We start from the raw sequence: 10,915 nt of genomic DNA, 5'->3' as shown, positions 1-10,915 counted from the left end.
AACAAAACCTAGATACATAAGGCCATATAGTATGACGCTATAGAAACAAAAGCCTTATAATGAGTGATTGTTGTCCTTAATGTACTATGTTACCTCTCATCTCTTTTGCTGTCCCTTGGTTATCTCATGTTGTTACAGTATTTCACCTGGTTATCTGATATATTGTTTATATGTGTATTTGGTCATTTGAAGTCGGATAGGGAAGGGAGGAAAACAAGATGAGGGGCGGGGGTCAGGGAAGTGAAATGGGGACCATGACATGAGAAAGGGTATCAGTGTATGTGAAGTAATGCACCTTCTATCTGGTGAATATAATGTAACCCTTCTATTAATTACAATAAAAGATATGAAAAAAATTGTTCCGACCTCCACAAGAGAAATGTTGAAAAGAGAAAGATCTATTCTGTTGACCTTTTTACATTATGTAGGGAGATTAGAATGTTCATAGTTCTTGGATTTTCAAAAGGAGTTTCGAACATTTTAAAAGAATACGAATATGACCCAGATAGAGCTCTAGGATCAAACGAATGATTTTACCACAGAAGGATCGATGAAGCTTTGTGAAATGGGCCTGACATAGGAACTAAATATTGAAATTAGTTTCAAGAACACAAGTTACAAAATTCTCAGAAGCTTACATGCTAAGGCAAAAAAAAAATCTGAATTCTTTTAAACATTCTTTTGTCTTTTTTCCCTTGTTCTTTGGTTTCTTTTCAGTGAGCTGGGAACCTGTGCTATGTGGTTAGGAATGTGCGTTTCCTTAATTCCAGAGTAACTTGAGGTGACCAGGCAAGGTTAATTTAGAATGTGGTTAGGTCTACGGCAGGTACATTCTTGACCTAGTAAGTTCATTTTCTTTCCTGTTACAAGAATGATCTGTCTTATCTTTTAAAGCTGTCACGTTTCAATTGGCATTTTTTCAGAGGCTGAGCAAAATCTTGCTACATAAAAGTTGTGTAAATTCCTCTTGACTTGTAAAATCTAAATTCAGGGCTTCAGATGGGGTAAACAGAGACCACAGTCCTGAACATTCATCTTTCTTATTTGAACAAGCAACTCTTCCTTCCTTCCTGGAATGTGACTTGACATTTTGAATTCCAATTAAATCTCTGAGTCCACCCAGAGATTTCAGAAGGCAGTACAGAGAGAGCAAACATTGTCTTGTGCTTGGCTTAAGGAAAAACGGATGCCTGCATGGACTGGAGGCTCAGCTGCTTAGGGCTGCTCTGTGGGTGAAAAAAAATGCACCTGGGTTGCCAGAAAAACCATCATAACATGAAACTGAAAAGCAGTATTTGCATTTGCAAGTAGCTGGCTGACAAATGTGCAGGACACATATTGTAGTCATGAGAGTCCTGAGAGCCCTGATGTCAAACACCGGGTACTGAGGGGCTCTGGTATGTGGGCCATCTTGTAAGCTCCTCCTCTTTGAGGTAGCAGTAGCCTTTTTCCATACAGTTCTTCTGGGTGTGGTTCCTACCTGGCCCATCTTGGTCACTAGAGGTGGGCTCTGATTCGGCTATGCTAAATAGTACTTTCTTTCAGTGGTTTTACAATCAGGCCTACAAGCCATGGTGTGCAAGATTTTGGTTGGGCTTTCTGAGAAAGACCGGTTTCATTTACAGGCTACCAGACCTTTTTTTTTTTTTTCTGTATTGTATGAAGTTAGAGACTAAGGAGGGGAGCTGTTTGCCACCATTCTGATTATATTATCAGTACAAGGAGAAAAAATTAGTTCAGATAACTAAGAGGATCTGTAGCTCTGATCAAATAGGACCCAACATGCATTTTGATACTAGATTTTTCAATCATCAAACCAATAAATGGTCTTTTTTGTTTAAGCTAGACTGAGTTGAGATTCGTGTTACTCAAAACCAAGGTTGCCAACTGCCACGTAACATCTATGATGACTGCAGTATGTAGTATATGTAGTATGTAGTGTATCTGTAGTCTACCTTTAAAAATGTTTTATTTTCGGAAAGGGTACTTATTCCAAGAGAAACAGTTGTTTCTAGTCTCTAGTTTTCTCAAAAGTGCTACAAGCAACCAATAATAAAGAAGACATCAATAAAAGAAACAAGCCAAGTATCAAATGCAGCATATTTTAATTTGTTTCAAATAAAGCAATATATGTATATATATATTTCAGAAAAACACCAGATGTTAATTTTTACAAAAGCACATGTGTCTTCAGCAGATCATGTTTGTCTGATCATGAAGAATATTTTTCAACATTAACTCTAAAGACAATCAATGGATTGACATCACAGCTACAACATAGGTTGCTAACTGAGCTTTGATCTTCAGCCACATCTTGATTTTCCTAACAAATGAGTAAATACTGCCTGGCTACAATGCTGCAAAGTCTGGAGGAAAAGCATCAACAGATCAAGCAAAGCCATGAAATTTATGAAGCAAGCTAGAGCTGAGTATTTGAAGTAATAAAAATGATCAAGAGAGGATAACACAACCATACAGGGTTTATATATTCGGATTGACTCTCTTTTTGGCAGCGAATTGGGTCAGCACCTCGGGCAGGGAACCAGAACTGAGCAAAAACTGCTCTTCTCTCCTAGCTCAGGCCACCAGTGTCACAGCTGGGACAGACAGAACTGTGGTATCTGTGGAAACTTCTATTCTTGTGGGGCAAAGATTGCATTGTGAAACCCTACTAACATTACCCCGGAAAGGCCTGGCCTCGGAGTTGTCTCCAGCATGCTGCCTTCGCCGAGGCTTTTCAGGATGCACTGGGGCCTCGGGGGGTTTGGTCCCCAAGGGGGTCTCTTGATTTTTGGCACCACCTTTATTTTTGGGACGGAAGCCATTGTGTGGCTGTCTTCTGTGTTCATGCCGGTTGTTGCCTTTCACCATTGAGTCAGCTTCATTACCACTGCCCTGTGACTTGGCAGGACCATTTAGCCTGTTGTTATGATACTGTGGATTAAATCTTCGTCTTTGGCTAGAAGGTCCATTCTGCCAAAAAAGGAAAGAGATAAATATCGGATATTAGCAAACCACAGAATATACCAATAAGCATTAGGGAAACTGAAGGAACAGCTACACCATAGAAGAATATGGCGACACAAAAACAAGGTCAGGTCGATATGATCCTTAATCTTAGCACAATAGTCTTTCAAATAGAACTATAAGAAAGTTACTAATCCTGAAAGAGAGGTTAAGAAACATACAAGTCAAAAAGTAGAGCAAGTAAAAACAACGGAAAAGTTAAAACAAATGAAAGGTATACAATGGCAGAGTAATGGTGGTTCTCTACCAGAAACAAACATGTGTGTATCTGTGTGTGTGTGTGTGTGTGTGTGTGTGTGTGTGTGCAGCTCCAGAAAAGTGGTCCAAACAAAGCAGCTCAGAGCCATGTGAGAATAGAATTCCAGGATCTTGAGTACTTAAGAATATGATCAGAAAGGAGGGTGAAGTTTCTCGGTGGTTATGCCTCCTTGATCTCACTGACCCTCCTTTGTCAGGTGGGACCATGCTGGGAGAAGTCTAGGAGGAGCACGAGGGCCCTTCTTGTTTAGGTCTGTAGTGTTCTATAAGGATGCATGAATGAATTTTATATATAAGGATATTTTATCAGCATATATAATGGTTTTTTATATATAAGTGATATATCAGGATATTTCCATTTAAATGAGGCCATCACCTAAAAGGCGAAGACATTGGATGGAAAATATTGATATAATAGCATTTTAAATATTTGAATATGAATTCATTTTTAAAGAAATTGAGAAAGGGAAACTTTCGGATTAAAATTTAGACTTAGTATTAGCACGGTGTTTAGTAATGAGCAAGAACAAAAGCAGTGTAAATAGCAAGCAAAATAGATTTTGCTTCAAATGTATAGAATGCTCCTTATCAAAGTGCTATTTTAAAGCCCATTATGGCATTCAGGATCAGAGAAATGTCAGTCAGTGTCATTAATGGGAACTCTTAAAAGATGAAGACAATAAGACCCAACAGGGTATCCATTAGAAAATCAGCACTTTGCAATACTGATAAAAGAACAAGTGTCAGTGGTCACAGAAGGAGCACACTCAACTCATATAATCAAATGTCCTTTTTAAAAAATTCCGTCTCCAACCATAAGGGAAGAATCTATTCTCAATGAAGTGGAGAATCAGGAAGGAATGGAAAAGTCAGCTTTGAAAACTTTTAGAAGCCATGGTAGAAAAGAACAAATAAATTCAATTTGAAATGTATTTCCTTTAGTAAGAGAAGAGCAGTTGGCATTAACTTTTGGCCTCTTACTAATAACATGAAACAACAGTGGGAATTTAAATATCTTAAAAATGAAACCAAATACTTGGCTTTTTCTCTAAGAGCTTCAGTGGCCCAGCTCTGAATCTTGTGCCTGTGTTTTTGTGTGGACTGTGGTCACATGTGAGTGGATATGTATGACAACAAAGCACACAGTTTCCCAGGCTGTTAAGTGGCCTCTTCCTCCTCATGGGCAAAGTCTATGAAGTGGACACTGGACATACCAGGGAAGTCCCAGGAGACCAGACCGTGCTGCTGGGGCTGGAGTGATCTTCCCAGAGAACTACACAGCTAGCATTTGCTGCTGTCTTCCCTGGCATGACACACCATAGTCTACAGGACTCCACAGGCAGCAGCGGGAGAGGATACCTTGGCCTGGCTCCCCAGGGCGGCTTACCTGCTTGTTAGTTGGCATAGGCTGGTGAGTAAGATCAGCAGTGTTGTGAAGACTGCTCATCATTTTGGGGTTTGCTGCTTTCCCCTCCGAGCCCTTGTTGTGAATGGATGATTTCCGGGCAAAATTATTCTGTTTGCCAGAGGTTGCTCCGTGAGCATTCAGCAGAGGCAGCAGGTTGCTGCAGGGGGTTCTTGAGGAATAGTTGTTCTTTGGATGTGTGACTGCAACAGGAAAGGCTTGGTGTGAAAGGCTACCCCACCAGGAAGTGCTAAGAGATTAGCAGGTGGTCCATACAAACATCCTTTTTTTTTTTAATATGTCATTTGAAAGGGCACCTGGGTGCTTAGAGACTACCAAATTTTTCCTTTGTGAATTACTGAACAGTGATCACAGCCACAGCATCCACACTGGGAGACATTGGTAGAAATAATACATATTTGAGCAACTTAATGTTAGTCTTTAGTTCAAGAACTACCAAGGGAAGTCCTCTCAGGCACTGACTGCAAATGCATTTTGCCTCTTAGATTCTCTCCATTACCAAACTCATTCTTGCTGTCCCGTCCACACCCCTAGATCAGTTGCAATTGCAAAAGAAAGATCAAACCACAATGTTCTGAGGATATGGGGATGGTGTATGTTGGGAATTTTGTCACTAGGCCTTGCACCTCTGACTGCAGAACCAGGCCTTCCAGACCCTAATGAATCTTTCGTATTCCATTAGATTGGAGTTACACCATGTAGCCTTTTATTAGCCCCATTTTCTGCAGACCCACTGCAAATGTGACGTGTACTATTTCCAATGCTACAGGCCAGGCAGGCTGATCAGCAGACCCCTGCCAAGCTCGGGCTCAGGCAGGTCTCTGCAGCATTTATTATTGCTATTCCTGCTGTTTTTGAAAGTGGTAGTTTCTGACGGGATGATTTCTATGTGATTATGCTGAAAGAGGGGCAGAAGGAATCAATTCAAGGATAAAACCATGACTTCACTCTCACAGCTTACCAGGATTTGACTGTCAGACTGGACAGTAAGACCTTTCTCTGAATCTTAAACATTGTCACCAAATTTTAAAAGCAATTTTCTCTGTTCCCTTTGGTAGATCACACTTAATCTCAGGGTTCTGTGAGAGGATTAAGAATGACTAGTAGGGATTCTAGTACATTAGGAGTGGAAAGGACAGCAGCGTATCTTTAGTTCTTTCCTTTTGTAGGGATGGTATATTAGCAATTTGGGGCTGTCCAAACATAACCAGGGGATTTGAGTGATTCTTGGGTCCACCACATTTGGTTGCATGGGGTCATTATTGCCGGTAAATCAGAGACCACTACTTCTGATTCAGTAGCTGTGGACACTCAATGTGTCCTCAGCAACGTCAAGAGGGAATGAAGCCTCTTTCAAACAAACATGTGAGGCAGAGGCTCTTTCATATGGATTGTGTCACTTAGTAAGGGACAGTTTCTCCCACTAGATGGCCCTTGGAGGAAATCTGATGTGGTAATGCCTCTCTCCCCATTTGAGATCAGTGGCACATAGTCATCATCGGCCTTTTGCTCATGATCTGGCTGAAATGGGAACTGAGACAGGCTGAATTTCCAACTGTGATTATTCACAACCAAGATTATTCATTTTTTAGAGATGGGACAAATATCTGGGGATTGAGATGGTAAACAGGGTCTTCAATAAGGAAGGGAGCAAATAGGGAAAAATAGTAATTTAAAAGAAATGCAGTCAAGGGCTAGAGTGTGGCTCAAGTGAGAAAGTGCTGACCTAGTAGCATGAAGCACTGAATTCAAATCCTAGTACCATTTCCACTACTAACTCCCCCCGCCCCATAAAGTAGATATGTGAGCAAGTTTGCTCACAGCATTGCTGTTTCGGTGGTAAAAAAAAAAACTCCTAGAAACAAAAGCCACAATCAAAGATACATATAATAAAAATGTGTATCATAATCGTCAGTTAAATGTATGGCATGGAACAATGTCTATCATTTATTATAAGTGATCAAAATAAATCGTATTACTATCCATGTATGTAGCCTAGCATAGTTTATTGTATTATAACAGGTGGAGTAAAAAGTATAAAGGGTGTGATGCCCCTGCTATATTTAATATAGGTTGGTAATGTGGAGTTCAAATTTACAGTTCTTATAATTGGGGGGTAAAGAATTCTACTTTAAAAAAATGCCATCAAGTTTCAATTTTCCATCTGACAATGAAGCAGTGTATTGTTCCTGGGCCTCCATGGTCCTTCTTGCCTTCTTGTGGGATCCTCAAAGCCACATTACATCTAGCCTCTGTGGGTGGGCTAGAGTAGAGGAAAAAAATCGCAGCCAATTTTGTTGCACATTAGCTTCTCTAATTAAGGCTTAATAGGGAACAAGGCTAAAGTTAATGACTGAAGTGAAGTCTTTCATTATCTATAGGCTTCACTCAGCATGGGAAGCCCAGAGTAAGGGCAGGGAGCTCAGGGCATCATGGAGCAGAACACAGGACAGCTGGGTCCAGCACAATAGCTGACTATTCCAACTGAGGAGGAAAACTCACTCACTTGGAACAGTGTCTGTAGAACTGGGTCTGTTTGAAATCAGAGGAGCAGTTTATCTGGCAGTGCTTAGGAAAAGTTTGCAGAAGGTATAAACCAGTGACCTGGTCTGTTCCGCTTAATAAATCCTAGGGATTTACTATTGGGCAGTGGCATTTGAAGAGTCTAAGTTCAAATCTTGACATTTCTAGTGACTTGTGTCATGACCTTAGATCATTAAATCTCTTTAGACCTCACTGTAGTCCCCCAGGGGACTGCATACCTGACATTTCCTATATCAACTCTGAATAGCAGCAAGCTTCCTCACACAGAATTATTTAGCAAGTATGCAAAACTCACTTTCTCCGCAGAGCATGATTTGGGCCTTCAGCTGTTCGATGTCACAGGAGAATCGGGCAGCCTTCCCAAGCTCTTCATCATATTTACGCTCACTGACAAAGTGCTGGAGGAAAGACAAGCAAAGCAGAAGCCCCACAATCACCGAAATGACCGGGACACCTGCAGATTCATTCCTTCTGCTCTTCTGGGGTCCAGAGGGTGGTGACTGGGTGAGGTCAGCCACTGTGAGGTCCCAGCAGTCTGAGTTCTAACCTGCCTTATCATGATCACCTGCTTTTAGAACATGAATGGGTCATGTTTTGCCTTTGCCTAGATATAAATCAAGCAGTGATGAAGCAAAATGCATATCTGAGCTCATATATTTAACCTTAGTACCCCCTGAATCTGCAATTATCTGTTGCATTCTAGCAGGGGTTGCTTAGTTTGGCCAAGGGTCTGGTAAGCTATTAATTGTCAAGAGAAAACTGGTCATCCTTCATAGATAGGTATCCTTATCCCTGCTACAATAGGGAATCTGGAAATCCAAATAAAAATTTCAGTGTGTAGAAAACACCTTTAATGGTGAAATTTCAAGTACTGCTATAAGAAGTAGAAAAGATTATTTTTTCAAATCATTTAAAATTCAATTTAAAATTAAGATCTAAGTGTAGATGACAGAGTGTGAAATACAGAAATAACTATGACTCAATCCCTCTTTGAATTTACCAGGCAGTTTACCACATGGCAAGGGAGAGATACCATTAAATACAAGGTGGAAATGTGCATGGTGTGTTAGGAATATGAAAAAGGGAGAAGTAATCTGACTGAGGGGAATGGGAAAGAGGTAAGAATGAACACTGAAAATGGTTCTTGAACATTTACCAACGCTGACCAAGTTTTCACATTTTCATCTGATCACATTATTTTAAAATGAGTACTATTATTGCCTCTATTTTATAGAAAGGAGGATGGATGTTATAAGAATGTAAGACAATATAGAATTTATTCAAGCCACAGAAGTAAAACATTTTGGAGCTGGACTGTTGCATTCCAGAGCCTGTGCTACTATTTATTTTATGATGAGTGGGATTTTGATGGGCAGAAATTAAACCCAGAGGAGGAATTGATTTCAACAGACTAGAAAGATGTAATTCATACTCATCCCTTGATGTTCAAACAAACTGAGGTATTTTCTGGGGAAATGGAAGGTACAACATATCTTGGAATCTAGTCATGGATTGTATTCTGAGGCATCATACCAGAGGAGATTAGATCTGTTTTGTGTGCATATATCTCTGAAGTTAGGGTGGAATAGAGGCTAGACAGGGACAGTGGAGGCAGAAAGACTAGCTAAGCCATTGCAATTGGCTGGATGGGAAATAACACAGGCAAGAATAGAGTAGGTGAGAAAGGAAACATCTCCACAGCTCTTGGGCTCTTGGTACTCATCCTCTTCCCCTCGCCCCCATGAGCTCCCGTTCATGCCTAAGGAATGATAGGACTAAAGAATCACTTGCCACGTTCTATCATGTTCCACAGGTTCTATATCAGCATGGACAGACACTTCTGGGTTTTCTTGTTTTGTTTTGTTTTTTTTTTTTGTTGGTTATAGGGCCGGAACTCTGGGCCTAGGCACTGTCCCTGGGCTCTTTAGCTCAAGGCTAGTGCTCTACCACATTGAGCCACAGCAAAACTTCTGGTTTTCTGGTGGAGATAAGAGTATCAAGGACTTTAGTGCCAGGGCTTTGAACAGCGATCTTCAGATCTCAGCCTCCTGAGGAGCTAGGATTACAGGTGTCAGTCACCAGTGACCAGCAGACAATTCAGTTAAAGCTATAAACAACTTGGTCTTAAGAGTACTCCATTTTTCTGGAAGTGGATAAGGAGCTGAAGTGCATATATAATGATATACACATGCACAAGTGTGTGTGTGTGTGTGTGTGTGTGTGTGTGTGTGTGTGTATCTGAATTTACTCTATTGTATACAGTAACAGAGGAGGAGAAGAGGAATTTATACACCTTATCTTACTACTAAATATTCATCCTTGCCTTTGTGGTAATCATTTCCTTCTGACAACTGTACCTCAATCCTCTTTAGAAGATTTACAGTTTGACAGGTTTTAATATCAAGGTGCCACATCCTCTCTGGGGCAAATGGTTGGTGGAACCCCGATGGAGGACAGTTAGAGCTGCTTATTAGGGATTTGGATCAGATGGGTGGCATAAGAGCTAATGCGTTTTGAAGGTCACTCATTCCCATGGGGCCCAGGAGAGCTGGGGATTACTGCTTCCCACATTACCAGTTCCCCTGGCCCCTCACTAGTTGTAGACTTAAGTCTGCAGAGCACATTATGCTTTGGTGTCTTACAATCAACATTATATCAGATTCTTCTTGTTCTTGAGGTGGACCAGGGTCAGTTTCTGTTGCTTACAGCAATGGAATTGATCTAATAAATACACATTTATGGGTAGTGATCCTAACAACAACAAAAAGGGGCAATTAAGATTAAGACAGAAAATGATTAAGGAAAGAAGTCTTTATACACTGCATGCTTCATAATCTTCACTGTCACTTGAGTATTAGGTACACTTGAGTTGTATTTATAAAATATATACATGATCATATCCTCTATGCCAGCTATGAATCATGATTGAGTACACTTTATGTGGGTCATTCAAAAGTGATTAAGAAAATAGCTTAGCTCCTTCCTTTGTAACAATGTATCCATTCAAACTATATTGTCCTTAAATACAGAGATTGGGTGGTTCTTTACTGTATTCTATATTCTATATTTAACCTTATGAAAAAGAGCTGGGTATATGGTTTTTGACCCTTAGGGAGCAGCAGTCTGGGGATGCAAAACAAACATAACAGGGATCAGATCTTTTGCTCAGGGTTTAGGCTGGGATGTTTGAGAACTGACCTTAATTTCAGCCCTGAGTTCGGCCAGCTGCATCTCTGCCATCTGACTGGCTAGGTCAGTAAGTCTCTTTAGTTCTTCTGCTTTCTTCTGACGAGCAGTCAAAATTTCCACTGCCAGATAAGAAGGAATGATATATTAGCATCAGAGTTAAACATAATTACATGAATGAATTTCTTGCCATCGGTTCTTTCTTTACAGACTGATTGCTTTGTCAGACCATGACTATTATTTTTTGAGTTGGTCACTGAACGGGATTTCTTTAGTGCCCATTCCGAAAATCTAAATCTTTGTCTTTATCCAACCGTTCCAATCAAAACACAGATCCTTCTGATTTACTGTGCACGTACAATTCATTTTTCTCTCTACTGGCATCTGACCTCACTTGATAAAGTTTTCAATTTATGAGATCTTCAAAAAAACTATTTCTAAAAGGAGACATAGTAAATGCTATTAAAGCTTGGC

General features: G+C 40.3%; 1 protein-coding gene across 5 annotated transcripts in view; it reads right to left on the bottom strand.

Moving 5' to 3' along the window:
* Positions 1 to 2,088: 2,088 nt before the first annotated feature.
* Spats2l (spermatogenesis associated serine rich 2 like) overlaps positions 2,089 to 10,915 on the bottom strand; it is a 168,571-nt gene continuing 159,744 nt past the window's right edge. For all 5 annotated transcript variants that reach the window (XM_090354569.1, XM_090354570.1, XM_090354568.1 and 2 more), the window contains 4 exons: positions 10,454 to 10,563; positions 7,551 to 7,653; positions 4,673 to 4,893; positions 2,089 to 2,973 (listed from right to left, as the gene is read on the bottom strand). In XM_090354569.1, coding sequence (XP_090210695.1) covers positions 2,578 to 2,973; positions 4,673 to 4,893; positions 7,551 to 7,653; positions 10,454 to 10,563 — 830 coding nt within the window. In that variant the 3' untranslated portion in view covers positions 2,089 to 2,577. The remainder of the gene's footprint in view (positions 2,974 to 4,672; positions 4,894 to 7,550; positions 7,654 to 10,453; positions 10,564 to 10,915) is intronic.

This window comes from Megascapheus bottae, chromosome 21 (assembly GCF_031878675.1).
Source record: "Megascapheus bottae isolate mThoBot1 chromosome 21, mThoBot2.hap1, whole genome shotgun sequence".
NCBI classification, from domain to species: domain Eukaryota; kingdom Metazoa; phylum Chordata; class Mammalia; order Rodentia; family Geomyidae; genus Megascapheus; species Megascapheus bottae.
Note: the sequence above shows the minus strand (reverse complement) of the source record. Positions and strands in the feature narration are given on the sequence as shown.